This window comes from Bicyclus anynana, chromosome 20 (assembly GCF_947172395.1).
Source record: "Bicyclus anynana chromosome 20, ilBicAnyn1.1, whole genome shotgun sequence".
Taxonomy (NCBI): Eukaryota; Metazoa; Arthropoda; class Insecta; order Lepidoptera; family Nymphalidae; genus Bicyclus; species Bicyclus anynana.
In genome coordinates, this window is record NC_069102.1 from 6922867 (window position 1) to 6947387 (window position 24521).

The 24521-nt window shown below is 36.1% G+C and overlaps 3 protein-coding genes across 4 annotated transcripts; 1 reads left to right on the forward strand and 2 right to left on the reverse strand.

The window, feature by feature from the left end:
- Nucleotides 1-566: 566 nt before the first annotated feature.
- Nucleotides 567-5052, forward strand: LOC112049008 (ejaculatory bulb-specific protein 3). Its single transcript, XM_024086728.2, has 4 exons — nucleotides 567-673; nucleotides 1181-1375; nucleotides 2465-2591; nucleotides 3329-5052. The coding sequence occupies exons 2-4, from the start codon at nucleotides 1186-1188 to the stop codon at nucleotides 3495-3497; spliced, it is 486 nt and encodes a 161-aa protein (XP_023942496.1). The 5' UTR covers nucleotides 567-673; nucleotides 1181-1185; the 3' UTR covers nucleotides 3498-5052.
- Nucleotides 5053-6877: 1825 nt separating this feature from the next.
- On the reverse strand, nucleotides 6878-8971 carry LOC112049007 (uncharacterized). 2 transcript variants are annotated; one of them, XM_024086725.2, is made up of 3 exons: nucleotides 8471-8971; nucleotides 7581-7707; nucleotides 6878-7352 (listed from the first exon to the last, which is right to left on the reverse strand). In XM_024086725.2, the coding sequence occupies exons 1-3, from the start codon at nucleotides 8886-8888 to the stop codon at nucleotides 7190-7192; spliced, it is 708 nt and encodes a 235-aa protein (XP_023942493.1). In that variant the 5' UTR covers nucleotides 8889-8971; the 3' UTR covers nucleotides 6878-7189. The 2 variants fall into 2 exon arrangements, with proteins under 2 accessions (XP_023942493.1, XP_023942494.1); XM_024086726.2 differs by having other exon boundaries at nucleotides 7211-7352; nucleotides 7533-7707; nucleotides 8471-8905.
- Nucleotides 8972-11433: 2462 nt separating this feature from the next.
- On the reverse strand, nucleotides 11434-19911 carry LOC112049013 (glutamyl-tRNA(Gln) amidotransferase subunit B, mitochondrial). Its single transcript, XM_024086739.2, has 5 exons — nucleotides 19472-19911; nucleotides 18008-18184; nucleotides 17356-17508; nucleotides 15697-15869; nucleotides 11434-12105 (listed from the first exon to the last, which is right to left on the reverse strand). The coding sequence occupies exons 1-5, from the start codon at nucleotides 19874-19876 to the stop codon at nucleotides 11451-11453; spliced, it is 1563 nt and encodes a 520-aa protein (XP_023942507.1). The 5' UTR covers nucleotides 19877-19911; the 3' UTR covers nucleotides 11434-11450.
- Between the last annotated feature and the right edge of the window lie 4610 nt (nucleotides 19912-24521).

Below are 24521 nucleotides of genomic sequence, written 5' to 3' on the forward strand. Positions count from 1 at the left end.
AAAGAACATAAGTTTATTCACTTTTTAGTCACAAACAGTACATCCTATTTAAGATATTACATGACTATCTGTGACACCAAACAGAAAGGGTTTACAGCTCAGCATTAGCCGTTCATCACTGGAAAGCAATGCACAGCGCTGATTTTCAGCTGAGACCCGGGTGTCGTCACAGTCAGTTATAATTACAAACTAAACAACTAATCAAAATACTTATGTACATTATTATATTCTAATTGTGATGCTGGTGGTACATCTACCTTAATACGAAGTTACTTTGACGTACTACCGCAATGAAAGAATAAAGTTTAAATTTAAGTTAAAATATTAGAGGGCTACAATGAAATGTAATGAAATTTACGAGGTCAAAAACGCCCCGTACCACATGAACGGCAAGACATGAAATCAGCACCGCTATGAACGTGTTAAACAGAATATTCTTTAAACCTTGAATGTTTATTGCATGTACATTGCAATTTTCATCAAATCGGAATCCATTATTCAAGCAATTTTCTAAAATATGTCCTGGCATTATCTATTTATGGTCAATCTATATAAGCGTATAAATCAGCTGTGTGATATGTCAAAGTGATGTTATAGCAGTAAATAGTTGTGGTCGATTCTGGTTTACAGACTGGTAAGGAAAACAATCTAAGCCACATAACTGAATCTATAGGTAAGGAAATAAAAAATCTTATAAACAAAATTTTCGTGACACTATGCTTGTTCCCATACTCCCCCGAAACGGCTTGACCGTTTCTTATGAAATTTTATATGCAGTAGGTCTGAGAATCGGGCAACATCTATTTCTTAAACCCCTAGACCCAAGAGGTAGGGTAGGGGTGGGGGTAGGATAGGGGTAGGGTAGGAGTAGGGTAGGGTAGGGATTGGGAACAAGTGCACATAAGTCAAAGCGAAGCTTGACCGGGTTCGCTAGTAAGACATTACTACCACTATGCCTTACATTACTTTACCGACAAAGACGTACAATCTAGCGACTTCCAATAGAATAAGTGTCCTAGACCAGGAAACCACCAGGAAGTCACAGGTATACCTAATGTTGTACCTCTTTTGAAGTTTTCATGTTATCATGTTCGACTTTATCGTCAGATATGACGTAGAGAAAACAAAATAATATTAGGATAGCAATTTCTTCGTTCCGAACTTATTTTTGTAATTACAGAAAATATGAACATCTTACAATCCTGCCTTCTGCTGCTCTGCATATATCTATGCTATTGCGAGAACACCACCTACACGGCCAAGTACGATGGAGTCGACCTCGACCAGATTCTGTCCAGTGACCGACTGCTCAACGGCTATGTGAGTTGTCTACTGGACAAGGGACCGTGCACTCCTGATGGCAAAGAACTAAAACGTATGTGAGATATTTTGCTATATTTTTTACTATTAAAGGCAGCAGAGACCGCCCGATTTCACCCTCGTGGAACCCATTTCCGTAGGGATACGGGAATTAAATATGGCACATAGCACTCGGGGATAGTGTAGCTTAACGACAGTGAAAGAATTTTTGAAATCGGTTCAGTAGTTTCAGAGCTTATTCAATGCAAACAAGCAAACAATCAAATCTTTCCTCTTTATAATATTATTATTAGTATAGATAGGCTCGCGCTTGATGGAAAGCATTAATGCAGTCTTCGTTTGAGCGTGCTTACCTAGAAAATGCCTATTCGCTATTACTAAGAAGGTGTTTAAATAATATGTGTATATAAAACACAAACGCCGGAAGGGCCTCAGAATACAGAAAGGAAGGGTATTCCAAATTGCTGTGCGAATTAGAAATATGGATGCAAATCGTTTCGTACGAGTTACAGATATTCACAATGTAAGGATACCACCGTTCGCATCGTCTTGCTGTTCTGTAGTAGAAAGAAGAAGGAGGACCTTTTTGACGGCCTCCGTGGCATAGTGGTATACGCGGTAGAGTTACAAGACGGAGGTTCTGGTCGCAATGTTGGTCGACCCTTCACTAGGTAAACCGAGGAAATCAGTCGGGTCTCAGAGAGCCGCTGGATGCTTCCGGCTTGACACCATTTTGATTGGAAGTCCATGCAAGAGGCCTATGTCCAGTAGTGGATGTTCATCGGCTATTAATGATGATGATGAACAGGACCTACTTAAAGTCTATGCTGCTACCTCAGTAACAATTATTAATAAAAGTCCTATTCTATCTTGAACTACTAATTTGTTTGGACCCATGTAAAATCTAGAACTGCATTATCCACCTAACAGTAACAAGCAAATAGTCAACAAAAAGATGCTCGCAAATACCCACTCAAGTGTGGAAACTGTAGTTTACTCAATGTAAATTAAATAAGTACCTTGCAAGTGTCTTGTTGATTTTGAACTTGTTATTTCTAACTGAATAACATAATGACGGTGATTATTTATAATGATACCTATTTCCAAGTACTTGCGTCATATTGATACTTGACTTATGTTGTAGAAAATCTTCCGGATGCAATCCAAGATGAATGCAGCAAATGTACCGACAAACAACGCGAGGGTGCTGACAAAGTCATGCATTACATCATCGACCACCGACCTGAAGACTGGAAAAGGCTTGAAGAAAAGTATGTAACGTAAATAGTTTTAGTAAACAAGAAAAATCTAGGCAATTAGAGGAAATTATTAAATTAAATTAGAAATATCTAACTAACAGTCAAGAAAGCCTACAATCTACATGTAGATGTAAACATTTTTAATAGTAAATGGTTAATAATTGATAAATGAAAATTCGGCGGTTCACGTAATCTCAGAGATGCACGTTACTTATTAACTATAGATTTGTCGAAAGCGTTTTGGCCAATACCAATTGCCGATGAAGATCGTAATAAAACTTCTTTTTTTGTTCCAAATCGCGGTACATTCCACTTTAAAAGAACTGCTTTAGGGCTAACTAATGCTCCAGCGACTCGATCGTGATGTTTGGAAGTCCCTACAAGAGGCCAATGTCCTGCAGTGGACGCCCGTCTGCTGATATGATTATGACGGTGAAATGAAAATTAGTAAATTATTTATTTATTTTCAATTATCCGCATAAAATAGACGAATCAGACGACAGAGTCACCTAGATTCGATAGAAAATTCTCTACTAACTAACTTTCAGAGTGAAACTTGCCAGGAATTCCTGTCGGATCTGGGTGATTTTTTCGCTTAGATCCGTCGGTATTTCGCGGTTAATAGAGATACCATTATATTCCGCTTTTATAAAAGGGTCAACACAGACAAACTCGCGAGTGTCTGCTATCTGCAACCCTGTATTTATTATATACAAAACTAAGATATAATATGACTGATATAATTCCAGATACAATTCCGACGGGACTTACAAACTGAAGTACTTAAACACCAAAGAACCAAGTAACAAGTCTGCCTCCAAAGAGGATACTTATGAAAACGGATACGAGGATGATGCTGATGATGAAGACGATGAGAACAATAAGGATCATTATACGAAAAAGGATACAACGAACTAATGTGACTTTAGCTTTAATACCGTCAGTGGCGTAACTATACAACCCTGTAGCCAAGTGGGACGTCGATTCTCTGTCTACGATCGCTAAAGCTTCGATAACTAGAAAAATGTATGGGAATGACATTTGCTATCGACAGGTTACGTGATCAAGATCTGTTATCCCATACATTATGTATATACAGAGAATCGACGTGCCACTAAAGCTACAGGCTACGGGGCAGCTGAGCAGTGGCGTAGCTATGTGGGGGGACGGGGGGAAATGTCTTGGGCGGCATAAGAAAGAAGGCAGACAAGCGCCACGATTTTGTAATTGAAGTTAAATAAAAAATTGGAAAATCCAAAAATGTGCGCGCCTCATAAAACTCATTAGACAAAATCTAGCACAAAAATATGCCTCTTGAAAGCCTGAAGTAATGTTTGGCTCGCTAAGGTATTTTTTTAATAGATGTATTATGTGTGGACTTTCCGAAGAAACGGTCTTTACTGTTTCTGTTAGTGTAAAGCGTCCTTTAGCACCTAGTTATGCGATAAAATCAATCAATGTATTGCACATAGGTTGACTAAATAATTCACTACAGAGTATGGTTGATTAACAATTGACTTTTTTTAAGACTAATTTTCCCCGCAGAAAGAGATAGATTAGTTTTTCAGTAACGACTACAGATGGTAGATCTTAAACTAAGTTAGCTCGATTTCAATTTAGATTTGCGCAACTATTACATTCGTTATAACTCCTCTTTCTTCTTTTAATCTTCTTTTACTATTCTAATTATCAGTAATAATACATTTTGTATGTGGAGACACTGAACACGTAATCCAGTGAACCCCCCTGGTCTGGAAGAAATGATTCTCGTATCTATTACACGGGGCCTCTGTACCTGTATCAACAAAAGACTCATTACGTCAACTAGTCTAGTGAGATGATGATGACAAAAATGAGTTAAAAATACTGTTGGTGATAATGATTTATTGTATGATGATGATTAGTTAAGTAATTGTTTAAAGATACAAACTAGAAACTTATTAAAAAGTTTAAGTTTAGACTGTTTTTTCGCAGACAACCCGTGTTGAAAAATAATCTATATTTATCTAAATTCACACCATCAAGCGGTGATAAGCCACACTACGCCACTGAGTATTATGTATATTTTATATTTTTATAAATGTTATATTATATCTGACCTCACAGCCCCTTGGACTGGGGGCCTTCGTATCGTAGACCCATGGCATATTCACATACCTTAATTGATTTACGCCACTGCAGACATGCCCTACAGTTACGCCATTAATAACCGTTTACCTTGACTCCGAATATGTACATTCTGTTAGATATACGAAAGTCGCTAATAAATATTGGGGGAAGCATTAATCAATTTCATTTTTTTTTTCACTCCAAAAGCAGTTTAGATTGCTTTTTTACTGGTATTAATAATAATTAACCTATTTTATCAGGCACTATGAGGTCAGCCCCCCTGGCCAAGTGGCAAGTCGATTCTCTTTCTACGATCGCTAACGCTTCGAAAACTAGGAAAATGTATGGGAATGACAGATCTTGATCACTTGATCTATCTATAGCAAATGTCATTCCCATACATCTTTCTAGTTTTAGAAGCGTTAGCGATCGTAGAAAGAGAATCGACGTGCCACTTGGCGAGGCTTTTCTTCATGTAAGGATATAAAACTTAAACCCACTACGCTGTTCCAATGCGGGTTGTCGAATGTAGGGATTTATTTTCGATAAATGTCAAATGTTATTTACGAGGACCGGAACTAAAGTTCATAGTCCGACCCTGGACTGATTATTTAATTAAAATCATTCCTACCTTGAAATCATTTTAGTATGATTTTTAAATTACAAGTGATGCAAAAAGCTTGTAATTAGCAAGGAAGTTAGTAATCATCATCATCAACATAATAGCCGATGGACGTCCACTGCAGGACATATGCCTTTTGTAGGGACTTCCAGACATCACGATACTGAGCCACCTGCATCCAGCGAATCCCTGCGACTCGCTTGATGTCGTCAGTCCACCTGGTGGGGGGTCGGCCAACACAGCGCTTACCTGTGCGGGGTCGCCATTCCAGCACTTTGGGACCCCAACGTCCATCGGCTCTTCGAACTATGTGCCCTGCCCATTGCCACTTCAGCTTCGCAACTCGTTTGGTTAACTCGTCGGTGACTTTGGTTCTTCTGCGAATCTCCTCATTTCTGATTCGATCACGCAGAGATAATCCTAACATAACTCGTTCCATCGCTCGCTGTGTGACTTTGAGCCTTCTTATGAGGCCCATAGTTAGCGAGTTAGTAAGTACAATAATATAAATACCTAGAATCGGGTGCAATCTTTACGACGTTTCTTTTTTACGGAATAAGCTCGCGCTTGGCGACGATCTCACCTGATGGTAAGTGTAGATGTGGCCTAATGGCCTAAGGCGGAACGCGCTTCCAAAGATGTCTATTCACTCTCATCTTTCGTTCGTTTCACGATTGTAGGTATCCCCGGTAACGCAGGGGCGCAGCAGCATCACCCCGCACGATTGTAAGGCCTGCTATACCCACACCTTAATTCGGAGACGTCATAAAAATCGCTATAACTATATTAAAGTGACTTGAGCCCCTGCCAAACAAAAGTAGCAATTGGCATCTTAAAAGTGCCCCGTCGTAAATATTGTCGTAGCTTTCGAACAGGCACAACATAATGCAGGTAGGCTAATAAAGAGCAAAATAAAGCTGGGTTATGATAATACTGCTGATGCTCCACGTGCCTATATAAATAACCTATAGCCTTCCTCGATATATGGGCTATCTAACACTAAGAAAATTTTTCAAATCGGACCAGTAGTTCCTGAGATTAGCGCGTTCAATCAAACAAACAAACTATTCAGCTTTATAATATTAGTATGGATTATGCCCACGTAGAATGATTGCTGCATTTTGGCGCATCTTTTGTTGGCCTATTTCATTGTCTTTAATTTGTATTATTTGCTGCTACAATCCTCTGTCTTTTAGTAAGTTAAAAAATGTATTTTTTTAATTAAATTGGCAATAGTTCTCTCAACAAAACACAAATAATAATTCTCTCTGTCTGTCTGTTCGCGATAAACTCAATAAATACTAAACGGATTTTCACGCGATTTTCACCAAATGACAGAGTGATTTGGCATGTTTCGTCTCATCATAATCATCATCATTATCAGCCGATGTACGTTCACGTTAAAAGATAGATTAATATAATATAGTCGTCGTAGAACTTTGTTTTATAGACAATTACTTACAATAGCCAATTCTTTTGAAAACAATCGTCACGTAAAATGAATGCTTAAACCGATTTTCTGCGAACGAAATCAGGCGCAGACTAGTATTGAAATAAAACTCACATAGAACTCCGTAAAATTATTTATTTCACCTACCTAGCTACTTAGTTACAATTTTAAGAGTTATAACTACACTAGCTGACGCCGCGCGTTTTCACCCGCGTGGTTCCCGTTCCCGTAGGTATATAGGGATAATATATAGCCTATAGCCTTCCTCGATATATGGGCTATCTAACACTAAAAGAAATGTTTCAAATCGGACCAGTAGTTCCTGAGATTAGCGCGTTCAATCAAACAAACAAACAAACTCTGCAGCTTTACAATATTAGTATAGAACACACTGCACTGCTAAAACTTGACAAAATCGACACACAACCATTAACGAATTTTCTCCGCTACAAATCTTTTGACTCTCACATTAAATCCAGGCATCGTGTATCGGTGTTTAGTTTGTAGAATATATTCTGGGTCCCCAATAGATCTATATCTAGGTTTGGTTCTTTTCGGCAGTTTCTTTTTGGGTAGAATTTGCAATGCTGACCTGAAATAAGCAGGTATCATAAAAATTACAAGCGAAATTGACAGAATCAATACATGGAGCTGCAGCAGAAAAAGCTGACACTATACACTATACATATTTTTCAACCCTAGCGGATAAAATAGACGTTTGAATTTTTCCGAGCTATTGAGAAGAAAAATTGTTAATTCTAAATTCTCTTACATGGAGCATTATCCGAGGATCCGCTGAACCTTGTGGATGCTGTCGTACCTGGTGAGGAAGAGCTTCCAGGCGGTTGGGTCGTGTGCTAGCATTGATGCTACAATCTTCCCCGCCTTCTGTTTCTCTATTGCATTACATTTGGCGCAATCGTCCTTTAAAGCCTGAATCAATATACCTGGAGATGAAAAAAAATCCTTTTTCATTAAACATAAGTTCTAAATATTTAACAAACTTTAAGAACCCCCGCTCACTTACAACTTTTAGTTGGCCGACTTAGTCGGCCGATTATAGAACAGTCACAGTGAAGTATGACAGCCCACACATCTGTCCAACTAAATCACGCACAATTAAAAAGTCGGCCAACTAAAAGTTGTCAGTGAGCGGCCACCCTAAGTCTATTTTTTACCCGACTGCAAGAAGGGTTATGTTTTTATTACCTACTAGCAACTATGCGTATGTTGTCTGTGCTTACGTGCACTAATTCTTCCCTATCCCTAATCTACACTGCTCTAGCCCTACCCTGCCCCTACCCTATACCTCCAAGAACATTTCAAGACCAAGATAAAATAAATCCGTTCAGCTGTTCTCGAGTTCGAGACTAACGAACAGCAATAAATTTTTAAATACTTATATACATTATTATTCTGCTTGTACGTGAATGCGATTTGGCAAACTTAAGGTGGAAAGGACAACATCCTAAAATTTTAAATAGCAACAGTACATAGGTAGAAACAGCAATCAGTAAAAACAAAAATCCTTGGACTGCTAAACTAAAATAATCTAACCTACTTCTACTTTTTATTTCGATAAGATTAAGCTTTTGCAAGTACCAAATTTTTCGACAAACCAAGTAGGTAAGACATTATGGAAAATACCTTAATTAGCTTTGCAGATAAGAAGATTATAAAACTGATAAAACCAAATATTGAACCACTCACTTTTCATTTTACCCATATCTTTAGAACAATATCTATCAACTGACATCAAACACTTAACATCCTGGGCAGGCAGCGGTGGCAGCTCACGTAACAAATCAGAATCTTTCCTCACAGAATTCCATTTTTCTTCCTCCCCCACTACTTGATTGATAACCGTCAAATCCTCATCCCCATACACAACATTATACCCCAAACTTGTTACCCCATCTGGCAGTGATCTCTCTATTCCTGGAGCGGTTATATCAGATAGAGCTGAAGTAACGAAAAAAACAATTAACAGCGTAAGCCACATTGTGCCAGATTGAGGTACAAATGTTAAGTGGTGATAGATTGATTGCAAAGAAATGAGACAGTGTTTTGATGTAATTATACGTGATCCGAATATAAGATTAATTGGAACGGTGTTTAGCGTACACATAAGATGATATGGTTGGAGGGTGTTGTCAACCTTTTTAATTAATTTAAAATGTTGTACCTATCCCGAAATGACGATGGTACTGTAAAGTTTATTTTAGGGCGTAACTAGTAGTAGATATCTGAAATATCTACTTTAAATCTACTTTAACTTAATACATGTACCTACTTACTTAGGTAATTTTCAGTAGGTAGTTAAAGTTAAAATTCGAAAACACAATCAATAATGTTGGCAATTCATCCATCAATCAAAGTTTTATGAGCCTAACTATATACAAAATGGCAATTGGCAATGCTTCAGAATCTATATTGAAATTAGTTTTGGGTGCGAAAGAGATTTCAAATACTTTTTATACCTAAGAAAAAACTCTAATTGCTAAATAAATACCCAAACAACTAAACAAAGATAGAAAAACATTAAACATTTTCGTCTTTGCTTATAATTTTATTGTAGCTAAAAGTAATAATTGATGATTGAAAATGGTTGAGCTTCCCTGGTTGCTTACAATATTCGGGGCGCGTACCACGCCGTCAACAAACAACCTTCGCGCATTACGCATACCAAACGCATTGCTATTGACTATTGTTATAAAACAGTTAATGTTGTTTAATTTAAACAAGAATCTACAATCATCCTTATCAGCCTATTTAAACGGCACTACAAGGTCAGGCCTCCTTATATTTGGGGATAATTATTATGGACAGGGGCATAGCTACCGCTGTATCAACCGTATTAATGATACGGGGCCCCTGATTAAAGCGGCCCCTTACGTGTGAAAGCAAAAATTTGTAAAATATAGGTAATCCACAATCTCTTTTTGTCCCTGATTAAGTTAAGCGTGTGCCCAAAAGTTGGAATAATGGAAACATCTTTCATAGGTTAAAATCTTTACCTTTCGTTTGGGGGGCCCCATAACAGATACAGGGTCCCTCCGAGGTACACTACGCCACTGATTATGGAGCTTAAATCCACCAGACTGCTCCAGTTTTTGGCGGGTTTAACATGCTTTACGACGCATGGCAATGTAACACCACCAACTTACCAAGTCCGAGCAGAGAATTTTAACTGAAAATTTCTTAGAAAACTCAGTATCTCATAGACATTGTAGAATGTCCCAATCGATCCGTTGCTGCTTCATTTAAGACGCGGAGGGTTGCGCTGGGTTTTAGTCATTGACGTATACAGCGGGTGGGCCGGGTGGGCCGTACCCACCCTAGAATGGACCTGTGCCCACCGTAGGATTCTGGGATACCGATATGGAATTATATTATGATACTAATAATAGACTGAAGTCGGGGGCCAGGCTCTGCTCTCTCTCTCAAAGAACTGTGATAGCCCAGTGGATATGACCTCTGCCTCCGATTCCGGAGGGTGTGGGTTCGAATCCGGTCCTGGGCATGCACCTCCAACTTTTCAGTTGTGTGCATTTTAAGAAATTAAAATCACGTGTCTCAAACGGTGAAGGAAAAACATCGTGAGGAAACCTGCATACCAGAGAAATTTCATAATTCTCTGCGTGTGTGAAGTCTGCCAATCCGCATTGGGCCAGCGTGGTGGACTATTGGCCTAACCCCTCTCATTCTGAGAGGAGACTCGAGCTCTGCAGTGAGCTGAATATGGGTTGATAATGATGATGATGAATAGACTGAAGTCGGGAGCCAGACCCACCCGAGGAAATAATCCTAGACACGCCAATGGTTTTAGTGGGTGTTCTGGTTCTGGCCGGCTAGTCCCACATACCTACTCTCCCGAGGATACCGCGGAATCTCTTCCCCGACACCATCGGGAGGGATGCGTCAAAGCATTTCCCAGCAAAAAAAAAAGTATCTCATATTCATAGCCCGACCAGGGATTCGAACACAGAACCTCGTGATCCGAAACCACATGGGCTAACCACTGGACCAACGAGACAGTCGGACTATACAATAGAAGATATATATATTTTTTTTAATTTCTACAAAACTATAACGTGTAGTAAGTAATAACTGTACATATACACTACACTATACGTCGGATGCGATATTTATGACGTCTTCAAAATAAGGTACCTACGGGTATTTTTAAACGCAGGCACATGTTTTCTGTGACGCAGGTCATACAAAGTACGCTAAAATGTACATCGGAAGGCGCGCGCGTCGCCTTGTAACCGGTGATACCCGAAATCTAGTATTGCGCAGCCTAACGCATAATGTGCGGAAACTTTAAAAAAATTGCATCCAACTATACCCATGTATTTTGGTTCGAATTCAGTTTTCAGTCAGTCAGTATTCAGCGTTTTCGTTCGTATTGTCAAAAAAATAATATTTAAAAATTAAAATTATTTATTCATGTCTTAAAAAAATATATATTTATTTCTATTTAGTAGAACGCTAATGAAAAATTAAAGACCCTTTTAAAAAAGTGTCAACTAGTGTAGGTACAATATAATGTCGTTCGTCGTAAAAGAAAATCAAGTTAAAACAGAATAACTATTATTTTTTATCTAAAACATGACTTTCTGATACTTATTTGCCTATTATTAGATGAAAGAGAACAAAAAAACGCAGTATAATATTTACATTTTTTTTATTTTTTTAACAATTCTTCCATTTTTTTAGAGGCAAGTGTCATATCGAATTTATTATCAGTGCTTTTAGCTACCAAACCCAACAAAGCGTTAAATACTTTAAGTTTTCCGTCTTTGTACTGTTTCACAATTTTTGGATTGCTGTCTATAATTTCTTTGCATTTATTTATTATAACCACTTCATCGGTTATCAAAAACCAACCTTTACTGTTGATAAGATCTTTAACCGATAAGGTAGAGTCCTCAATGACTTCATCGATAACTAACTTACAGACATCTAAATTAATTTTATTTTGTGATAAGAAATCTATCAAGTCGGCTAAGTGTTTATCGTTAACGGGACAATTGTCGATATTTATTTTCCTCTTATGTAGTATCGTCAAAAGGTCGTTGAGTAACAAATTAGCGACTTTAGTGGGATTTCTAGTTCTATTTGCTGTGATGGTTTGGAAAAATTCAAGTAAAACTGGCTCGTTTACAAGTTGTATCGCTGCTTCTGGTTTTAGTTGAAACTGTTTAGTTAACTTCGTTCTGGATTCTTCGGGCAGTTCTGGTATTTTGTCTTTTATAAGTGGTACGCTTATAACGTCTTGCGTGTCTTCTTTTGTTTTGAGATTAACACGTAATGGCGGGAGATTCGGCTCGGGCATATATCTGGAACAATAATAAGATATCTATAATATGAAAATGAATTGTATGAAATGGGGCGCAAATCTCTATGACCCGAGAGAAGAGGTAGGGCAGGGGTAGAGTGGGAGTAGGGAAGGGTAGGGAAGAAGCATACATAATTCAAAGCGAAGCTCGACCGGGCCGCTAGTTTTATACAGAATTTCATTTAGGTATAAATCTGTTCTATGCTGAGCGTTTTGCTTTCTTTGTAGTACCTACAAAGAAAGCAACTACCTTTGTACAAACAGCATCATAATCCGTTAAGGACCGATCATAATTGGACAGGCGTTTTTGTGTGTGACACTGAATCTATATGCGTTAGTGGTTGTTAAGCAACGGTTTTTTTTAGTAAATGTGTTTAAATGTCACACACAAATGCGTTTACACCTCACTGATAAATCCCAAAGCAAACTGCCTCCTTTTAATGGCCCTAATATAATATGCTAGATATGTCTAATATTTACCTACTTTCTCACATTCACACATCTTAACTTTATTTTCTCTCTTTTTAATATTTTTATTTTCAATCTGTAAATTTTTGTCAATTATCCTGAAATGGGCTGCATTTAAAGATCAAACCGTAAAAACCATCATATCTTTTCCATTACCCCGACAGGGGTCGGCAAAATATGCCAATCTTTTCTTTTTTCTCTATTACTTTTTCTTTTCTTTAAAAAAAAAGAATATTTGCCATATCTTTTACTTTTTCTTATTTATTTTATTTAATTAAACAATAAATTACAATATTACAGTAAAAGGTGCATACATAAACTTATTAAAGTATTTCTGCGCACCCTGCGCCCTTGACAATGCTGTATTAAATCTACTAATTACATAAACAATAATGAAAAAAACTATTACTTATAAAAATACACATAAACATAAAAACACTAAGTTTACCATATTAGGACCATAACTAAAAAAACAAAAATAAACAAAAACAGAACTTTTTACCATCCAGTCTTGTCAACTCTTGTCAACTCCAGTCCATCACACACATCCTCTTTCATACACTCCAACCATCTCTTTTTTATTCCTCCTGTGTCCTTCCAATTGGAAATTAAACATTTTTCTATTAATATCAAACCGGGAAAAACTATTGTAAGCAGTTTTTTTGTTTTCTGTTCCACTAGCTACTAATACGAGTATTTCGGATAAATTTAAAGTTTTGTCACTTTCTTATTCTGTTTAATTAAAAAAGACAATATTGGTGAATAATTGTCTCTAAAAGTATTGTTTTGACCGACTTCAAAAAAAGGAGAAGGTTCTCAATTCGATTCAATTTCACACAATTAAGATTTTTTTTACACCAGAAAATCGATTTTCTATCAAATTAAAAAAGACAATATTGGTGAATAATTGTCTCTAAAAGTATTGTTTTAACCGACTTCAAAAAAAGGAGAAGGTTCTCAATTCGATTCAATTTCACACAATCAAGATTTTTTTACACCAGAAAATCGATTTTCTGTCAAATTAAAAAAGACAATATTGGTGAATAATTGTCTATAAAATTATTGTTTTAACCGACTTCAAAAAAAGGAGAAGGTTCCCAATTCGATTCAATTTCACACAATCAAGATTTTTTTACACCAGAAAATCGATTTTCTGTCAAATTAAAAAAGACAATATTGGTGAATAATTGTCTCTAAAATTATTGTTTTAACCGACTTCAAAAAAAGGAGAAGGTTCCCAATTCGATTCAATTTCACACAATCAAGATTTTTTTACACCAGAAAATCGATTTTCTGTCAAATTAAAAAAGACAATATTGGTGAATATTGTCTCTAAAAGTATTGTTTTAACCGACTTCAAAAAAGGAGAAGGTTCTCAATTCGATTCAATTTCACACAATCAAGATTTTTTTACACCAGAAAATCATTTTATCTGTATCTTATATTGAAATTGAAAACGGTTTCAACTGATAAGCATATTACGATAACAACTTCTTACGTCGAAGTCAACCTACGCAATTCGTTCACGCAATAATGCACATGTACGACTTTAGTTACACTTAATTAACTTAAGCGATGAACGGTTACAAAACTGATAAACTCTAAGACAGACGACATAAACAAACCAAGTTATACGACGCGTGTTGTCTTAATACATCCTTGACCGCGGCTTCGCTCGCGTGTGCTTATTAATTAATTTTTTTGTAGGAATCCTGCACATGATTATACAAATTGCGTATATAAAGTACGATTATTAATTCCAGTCAGTATAATGACAGTTGCACTTGTCACTGAAATGTCATTTAACTATAAAATGACATTTAAGTGACAGTTGCACTTTTCATTTTATTGACTGGAATTAATCATCCGACTATAGGAACCGAATCAATGTTTCATTGTGTTAAAATTCCACTTGTGTGTATTACGATTTAAATTTATAGTTGTGTTGGTTGTATTGGTGTTAAATATTTTCGATTTCTAGTTTACCTCGTCCCCCACAAAAAAACGACAGACAATTTTGTTAGCGAATTTGAGTGCATTCAAGTCCAAGGGTAATTGGTCTGAGGTCAAATTTTAAGTTTTTATACATATGGACCCGGCCAGTGCCACACATTACAAAATGCCGCTTCTATTCTATTTTTTATTTTATTTGATACACCTACAGCTCACAATGATCGTGGACAATGTGTCCAGCCACTTAGAAGTGTATACAGATTGATATGAAAACATTTTTTATTCTTTACAAGTTAGCCATTGAGTACAATCTCACCTGGTATGTGATGATACAACGTAAGATGAAAGCGGGCTAACTTGTTAGGAGGAGGAGGAAAATCCACACACACCCCTTTCGGTTTCTACACATCGCACCGGAACGCTAAATCGCTTGGCGGTACGTCTTTGTCGGTAGGGTGGTAACTAGCCACGGCTGAAGCTTTCCACCAGCCAATATTTTATGTTCTACAAATTAAATATGGTGCTCCTTATAAACATGTCACCTTTAGGTGGCGGCGTTTTTCCTTGGGAATCATCACTGACTGACGGATTTACTTTATAGAAATTGTCTGCACTTTTTGTTATTTTTTTTTACTATTTCATTTTATAATATTAAATTCTTAGGTTACCTTAGTTTTAAGTATCTTATTAAAATTAGATTAGACGGCCGCGTGGCGCAGTGGGTAGTGACCCTGCTTTCTGCATCCACGGTCGTGGGTTCAATTCCCACAACTGGAAAATATTTGTGTGATGAGCATGGGTGTTTTCGTGTGTATTTATACATTATATAAATATTTATATGTAGTATATAAATGTATATGAATATTATAATATCAACTATCTTAGTACCCATAACACAAGCTACTCTGTATGCTTACTTTGGGGCTAGATAGTGTATAGTATTGTTTAAGTATATTTATATATTTATTTATTAGATTTAGCAATTACTTTTACATAATCATTGGAATAATGAGCGTCAACTCGCCAACAAACTGCCTGTACAGTTTGGCGAAAGTATAGATATGTACAATAATTGTTAAGTTAAGTTATCAATAAAATAAATTAAAAAAAAAAAAGTTTCTAGTGATGACGTGGCTCCCGAAACACTTAGGCATATAAAAAAACTAATTACCTATAATCTTGGACAACTTCTTTGTCTCGCATCGGAACAGTGACTCTAGTAGTGGCGTCCCAGGCTCTCGTCTCGTTGACAATGCGCCCGCCGCCCTCTAGCACGGTGCGCTGGCGGTCGATCTCGTGACGTATGGCGCCCGCCACACCGCGCACTGAGCCGATGTTTTTGATCTGTGAACGAAAAATAAATAAAAATTAACCTACCAAATAAAAAAAAAAGTTGTACGTCTCGGGACGCTCGATAGAAGTATAATAAGTTGTACTAATTGCTTTAATTAATTGAATCTAGTTAATTCATCGTCGTCATATCAGCCGCAGGACGTTCAATGTTGCAGGGACTTCCAAACATCTAGCGAATCCGTGCGGTGTGTCGTTATTCCACCTGGTCAGTCAGACCTGGACCAGTTAAGAAAACCTCAATCGGCTCTGCCGAACATCGAACCCAAGTCCTCTGTCTTGTAAAACCACCGCGCATACCACTGCGCCAAGAAAAACTCAAAATAGACTACATTACTATTATCGTTCGAAACCCTCTTCACGAGAGTTAAACTGCCACTTCTCAGGTTTTAGGGTTCCGAATGTACGTACGTACAAAAACGACCCTTATTTTATTACAGGTCGAATTTCAAAATGATAGGTGACATCATGCAGAACTTTATTCCCGAAAGTTCAACTAGCACTTGTCCTGTTTTATTTTAACCAAGGGTGTAATAGCAGACACAATCATTTCATACAGATTGATGTAGTCATTACAAATAAAATAACTAAATGACGTCTGCCTGAACATCCGCCTTGCAATGCAATTTTATCGATAACTTAGAGTGGACTTTAGAGCTCATGTTATTTAACTACATTGTTGTCATTGCTGCTTAATCAGAGGCGGTGGGTGTGTAGGACAAAGGTTAATAGATAAAGTTTACCAGACAGTCGTTTAGTTATAATTAAACAATTAATTTATCGATAGTGTGATAAACTATCACAGAGTAGCAATTAATGTTTGTAGCGCGTCAATCGATGAAAGCTTGGTCATAGTCCAATTTTTATTTTTAATATTATTATTAAATATTATTTATTTATTCATCATCTTCATTATCAACCCATATGCGGCTCCTGAGCTCGAGTCTTTTCTCAGAATGAGAGAGGTTAGGCCACATAGTCCACCATGCTGACCCAGTGCAGATTGGCAGACTTCAAACACGCAGATAATTAAGAAAATTCTCAAGTATGCAGGGTTCCTCACGATGTTTTTCCTTAAATGTTTGAGAAATGTGATATTTAATTTCTAAAAATTATATTATTTACTAAATTATTATTATAATTTACTTATAATAACATGGTACACGAGAAATTGTAAACTTACATTGTACACAGTAGCGTGCAGTTCATAGATGCAAAAATGTAGGTACTGTCAACCTGGAGGACTCTATCCACATTAAAATCCGTTCAGCAGTTTCAAGTTTTTTGTGAGCAGACAGACAGATATAAATGGAGAAGGACAAAAATGCCAGTCAAAAATGCTTTGCATGATTACCAATGCTCCTTGGTACAAAAACAATCTCTTGCATAGTAAGTTAAAAACTTAAACAGTAAAGACAGATGTTGCAGACTCAATTAAAACATACCTACAGCATAGATAAAGATAATACTCCAAACTCACCTCTGTGCGTGTTGACAGGGGCTCGCCAGGGCGACGCAAGGATACATTTGCATCTACCCTCAATGCCCCTTCCTCCATGCGCCCCGTACATGCCCCTAGCCTTTGCACTATCAGTACAAGCTCTTTGACCAACGCTGCTGCTTCCTCTCCATTCTGAAATCAATTTTTTTTTTAAATTTCTTACACTTGATTACACTCTTAACAATGGAGAGCAGTGGTCAGATCTAAGTTGGTGCATGTTTGCCTAGAAGCCTATTAATTCTTGCCTTGAAATTTATCAAATTAAACAAAAGAATGTAAAATACTGTTAATCAATTTGATAATGATTTATACAGTATTTTTAATCAAATTGATAGTGTTAGAAGTAGGATGTAGTGTCATACTTTAGAACTTCATTAATTCCAAAATGTTAGCAATGGGATGAAAAAGAAAGTAATATTTTTGATTCAGTGGCATCAAAATTGCATATTGACCAACAATATGTGTTTGCCTCTTCTTGAGATATCTCCTTGAAGCATAAAAGGTGATATTTTTACAAGAGCTACACTTGACGTTGAGCCAGCCTTCCACCAGCCAAACCAGGACCAATTAAGAAAACCTCAAGCCCAGCCGAGGATTGAACACAGGACCTCTGGAATTATGCATTTCTTACCTCCAAGTCAGGTTCAAACACCAGTTCTATGAGAGGTGCCCCAGCCCTGTTCAGGTCTACAAGACTTCGCTTCAACTCTGCATCATGCAATGATTTGCCGCTATCTTGCTCTAATTGTATCTGTTTTATTTTTGAACTTTTGTTATATGGCTTCTTATGAACGCCTGGTGTGAATACCTGAGAACAAATGAAAGGAATATGCTTAATGTTTTGACATAAAAATTTAAAATCCTATTCATTATTGTTAACCTATTACAATGGCCATTATTGTTAACCTATTACAATAAAATAAGGTCTGACCTCCACCCTTGTAGGAGGGCTACAGAGATTAGACCCCCCCAAACTGGCGGGTTCACATCCCAAGGTGCTGGAATGGTGACCTTACCAGAAAACAGTGTCCCACTAGATAGACTGAGGACATCAAGCGAGTTGTAGGGACCTGCTGGATGCCAGTGGCTCAAGACTGTTGTGCTTGGAAGTCCATGCAAGAGGCCTATGTCCAGTAGTGGACTTCCATTGGTTGTTTATGATGATAATTATGATGATACTAAAATTTAACCAACATTGCAAAAGCCAATAAGTAATATTTACTGCCTGAATTTGTTTACAGTGATAAAAAATTTGCAAATTAAATAATTCATCTATTTTGCATGTTAATTGGCAAAAAATGTAATATGAATACAGCATATTAAGGTCACTTCCGCTTGGCAGTTATTTTTGTATAATATTTTGCTTATTTTTTATTACAAGTGATGTGAGAAGATCAAAGACGTTGTCAGTGACAGAACTTGATATGGCCTTAATGTTCTGGATTTATGTTGTATTAAATGAAACAAATGTAATTTATGTGCATGAGAACACAAGATAATACAACATTGGCAAAAACAATAATATAATATAATCAGCCTTGTGAACTACCCAGTAGGTAAACAAAATTGGTCTTTGTTTCAAATAAGAGCCCTTTTGGTGAAACCAGCCTTGTTGGATGTAAGATAATAGCTTCAATAGCCGAGGGGTGGTGGTCCGATCCCCGCCCTATTGGTCTATTGTCATACCCACTCCTAGCACAGTCTTTCCCAACTATTTGGAGGGGAATGGGAAGATAATAGTATAAATGTGGTTTTAGGGGTCTTTTGATTTACCAGGATTGTTTTTTGCCAGAATCCATCCATTTGCATCCAGTATATTTTGAAATTGGAATGTAAAAATAAACATTAAGATTAGAAACATTAATATACATCAAATTGAGGAGTTTGAGCCACAAACACATGTTGTTTAGTAACAGAGTATCAAATCAATTATTAATTAGTTCTCATTGATACTCCAGCTACTACAAAGGCAACTGAGGACCTGAGCATCAGAAGCAAGCTCAGCTGTCTGGAATGCACCAACAGGAAAATGGAATGGAGCTTATTGGCTAAAATTCAGAAAAGGAGTAGAAAGAATAAGAGCCATTTGAAATACCTGAAAGTTTATAACACCGTCGCTCGCTAATGGGGCCCTTTGTTGTGTTATCTGATACCCGGCAGGCAAATCAGCGTAAAAGTAATGCTTGCGATCAAAACTCGATACTTCGTTGATTTTACACGACAAAGACAAGGCGGTCAATATCCCTAATTCTACACATTTTCTGTTTAAAACAGGTAATGTTCCCGGTATAGCAGCATCGAATAACGATACACAGTTGTTTACTAGGCCACCAAAAGTGTTTTCGGCTCCCGAAAAGAGTTTTGATTCAGTATTTAATTGTGCGTGAACTTCTAAGCCGACGACACTTTGCCACTTTTTATTATTTGTTACCGACGCACAGCGTTTGTGTATTTTATTATATTTAAGGCGTAATCTTCTCGATATTAAGCACAGATGCATTTTATAAATATTAGAACAAAAATACTGTGCTGTACTGTTTGAATTTTGACCTGACAGTGACAAATGACAATTTATGATTTTAGAAGTGACAGCTGACAATTAAAATTTGACGTTTAAATCCAGATAACTAATACTACCATAGACTTATTCAAATACGACTAAAATAATTGTTTGATGGCCAAACAATGAGGATCGGCAAATATTAGGCGTTTGACGTCATCGGCTCTCGGGGATTATTAACCTTGTTAATTATTTTTTGACGTTATTTCAACGCAAGCAAAGCAAGCTTTCATTTATTACAGTTTGATATACAAATGCGCTAAGCTCCGCCTCGCCAAACCTTAAAATAATTTAATTACTATTAATTATTCATAATCCTAGACTGTAACTAGCTATAATATACCTATAAGCAACTAAAATTTAAGAAAAAAAATCAAAAAATAAAAAAAATATATAGAAAACTACCCTACCTACCTAATTAACAGTTTTCGATTAAGGATAATGCATTGTTAACGACGTTTGTTTAAATTTCCATGGGTACTTATCGGAGGTACGTACCAACTTAATTCTCATTTCCATGAACAATGTTTCTGAGATTTTAGTTAATTAATTGATTAATTAATATTAAATTTCATTAAATTTCCATTTCTAGGTACATAACGTAGGTACTTATTTCCCATTTCCATGAAACGTTATTGTGCATACCTATAATGAAACTGTACTGTAGTATGTACCTACGTACCGTATCTAGGCGCGAAACCATCTAGGTATATCGATATTAACAAACAATTTAAAATTTGCTTAAAGTGTAACCTTGATAACTTAAAATTAAATTTAAGCATATTAATTACACGTAACCGTATAAGGATTTAGGTACACAGAATACTGATGCGTTTACAGTTGCATTCAAGGTAGCAATTGGCGCCTTGACCAAGGGCGCTTCTGATTTAATTAATAATAAAGTATTTTGCCAAAAACCAGGACGTATGCTTAAACAAGTATGTACCTATCTGATATTATAATAATTATGATATTATGCTTAAGTAGTAACATAAATTTAATAAATTACTTACAGTTGCATCGACGATAGTCCTTTGTTTGCTTGGAATTTGTTTTACTTATTTTATTATCTTAAATAATTTAATAATTACTAAAGCTTACTTAAATTGCATTGATTTTTTGACTAATTAACTTAAAACTAACTTAATTAAGTTTTTTATTCACATATTTATATCGACGCACCAACTTCCTACGACACTAATCCCGTTACTACTTCAAAGAGAAAGGAGAAAAGGTATAAAACAACGAAAGCTAATGTTGCTTCAGCGATGGAGTACATTTTCATTGATTTATTTGATATACGAAAAATCGATAATTTATATTCCGTGTAAATATTACTTTCGAGAGCGCGCGTTAACTCAAGGCGAAGCGGCGTGCAATCAATACCGTTCACTGGTCGAGAATGATCATAAAGTTCATAAACACGAAGTAGGTGTGCACGCAACCTTGACGATGGTATTTCAGTAATCCAGCTAAATTCAGTAGCACCTTAAGCGTCTGAAAGTTGAAGAGAATTCTGTCAATCGGATTTTGCTGCGTATTCTCGATACACACCCACAAAACTGGCTGATTAAAAATTAAGTAGGTGTATATCTACGTTTTGCGTCACACACTGTGTTCTAGATACTTTTTATATTTGCTTATATACGAGCGAGAGCCTACGAAAGCTAGAAACAGGACCTTTTATACCTCATTTTTCGAAGACTTTTCATCTTCGATAATGATAAACTTTTCTAATAAACTAACTTCGAAAAACCGAACTCTTACCTTGTAGGTATACCATACTAACAGATTCAATTATTATTAACTAGCGGACGCCCACGACTTCGTCCGCCCTTAGACCTCTTTGTTCCAGACATTACAGTAGTATCGCTGTAAAAATGGAGTAAATTCTTCCATTTTCCCAACATTTCCCTTCACTGCTCTGCTCTTATTGATCGTAGCGTGATGAAAAGTACACTACAACCTGCCCAGGAGTATGAAGAATAATTGTACCAAATTTCGTTAATATCCGTCTAGTAGATTGTGTTTCCACAGACAGACAGACAGACAGATTTATTGTAAATATAGATAAGTAGCATTAATTTATGATTTAGTTTATTAACTTACGAATTTTCATAAATAAAACTTGAAAATTTATTGTGTAAGTACGTCTACAAAGTGATACAAAGAAAATAAAAAAAAAATAAAAATTTTGGGGACCCTTCCCAACGCAAAGCGAGGATGAATTTTTCAACGTCTATTCCAGTTTATTCATGGTGTGGGGTATCGTTATCGGTATTTTTGTGCATGACCTAAGGGATTAAAGCGCTAACTTAATCTACGGAACTCTACACCGCACGTGACCCGACCCACACTTGGCCGGTTTTTATTTAAATATTTTTCGCGAAAAAACCCTACCTTGGGCCTTGAACCAAAATTCAAAAGGTTACATACAGACTCTAACAAATAGTTTATACTTATCTATAGTTTATACTTTTAGTTAATTTACAGAATTTTAATAAGTTCAGTTCTGTACCTTTACCTTTGTATAATCGATACTGAAAACAAAATATTTTTTGACTGTCTGTCCGTATTTTTGTTGACTGGGCGTAACGCTGAAACTTCTGTATAAATTCAAATGAAACCTAGCAGGAGACCACAATACGTAGGAGGTCATAAGATACTTAATGTCGCGAAAATAAAATCTAAAGGGGGTGAAACAGTGATTGATTTTTTTTATATACATATTACGTTCATGGTGTGAGCATATTTAATCATTTTAGTGGACCATATGGAAAACATGCGAAAATATTGGTCTGTGTTTCGTGACCTACAATTTGTGCATCTTCAAGGCAAGAGTGAATAGGCATTGTAGGCAAGCGCTCTCCATCTTGGAACTCATCATTGCTCACCATTAGGCATGATTATAGTTAAACGCAAGCCCATCCATGATTAAAAAAAATGTAAATGGGTGCAATAGGGGTTGAAAATTTACATCGATTTTCACGCGAACGAAACGCGGTATTATGGTTTAGTTTTCAACTTAATCTTTTAAATCGTACGTATACGTACGTTCTTAAGGCTGCACCGTACGATTTAGATGAAAACGATAGTTTTGGTTAAGTAGATTTAGCAGTTACAGTTCACCCAATCAAACTAAATTAAATATATTTGAAGTGATCTGTCGTATACCTAGAAATTATACTTTTTAAGCAGAACTATAATTTATTATTTTTCCTAAAAAACTTAAGCAAAATCGATAAAAAGCTTATCAGGGTTTAGGTTCTGCTTTACGAATATCAGTTAATTTTTCATTTCACTTACCTAATTAAACCTATTCTGCGATAGCAAAAAAATGCTCGGCGCGGCCTTAATAAATTATAAGCGAAGTAGGTACATATGTATAATTTTAATTTGTTAATTTCTGCATAATTTTGAAAAACGGAAACCAGTCATGTGAAATTCTACTGCAGATTAACATCTATTAAAGAATTAATTAAACAACTAATTGTTGTTTTATATTATAATTATGAATCCGTGGAACCTTACAAACTCGCAATGTCATTATAGATGCCGTTTTTATAAAGTTTAAAGTGAAAAAACATCAAAAGCAAACTATTGAAAAGCCTTCTAGATCATGCCTTGTAAGAAGGTACTTAACTAATTAAGCATTTAATCTAAAATACATTCAAATAACTGATGTAAAATAAAAGTGGTTAATTGTCTTAATTTAATTTAGTTGCATAGTAAACAACGAAAGTTATTTAAACAAATCTTACCAAAACACTGCTACAGTAGATAGACACTGCTCTCTACGTTTACAATGACTAGTTGTGTGTTTATTTTATTTTATTTATTTATAAAAAGCACGCCAACAATACACATAATTATTAAACGTTAAAAAATCAAATACCTACCTAAATCATATGAAAGAATTCTGATATGCATATAAACATATATGTCAACACTTAGTGTGTTCAGAAAGTGTAAACAGAAAAGCTGTATATGTATAATTACAATTTATACAAAAATATATAAAGTAAGTAAACACAAAAGTGTACATGTGTGCGCTCAGTGAAGTAGCTAAATTCGGATAACTTTCTGCGGTGAATTTGTAGGCACGTAACATATATCTACAGTATAAAATATCGTTGGCTGTAATTAGCTAGCTATAGTAGGTACTTATTGCAAAAAATAAAACAGTAGGATAATTCACCAAAGTGTTTTTCAGATAGCATGGGTACGGTAACAGTCGCCTGTATGACGGTCATAATACGCACTATTATTGTGAATCGCGGCAAACTTTCAGGACTGGTAGAGGTAGTATAATTTATTAAATAATATTATATTCTACTTCATAAAATTCTTTCAATTCCTTTGTTTGCTTATGCAATACAACCTTCATTACAACAAGGTTGCCGTATTTCGTACTGATCCAATATAAAATAAATTCTTTATCAAATTATTTTGCACAACAAGACCAAACCTTTTTTTTGCAAAATATTAAGCTAGCAGATAGATAGATATTAAAAGATATTCTTTTTTCATAAGACATGATTTAGCTTTAGAGGTAAGATATAGAAAGTTAGCGTCCTTAAAGCAG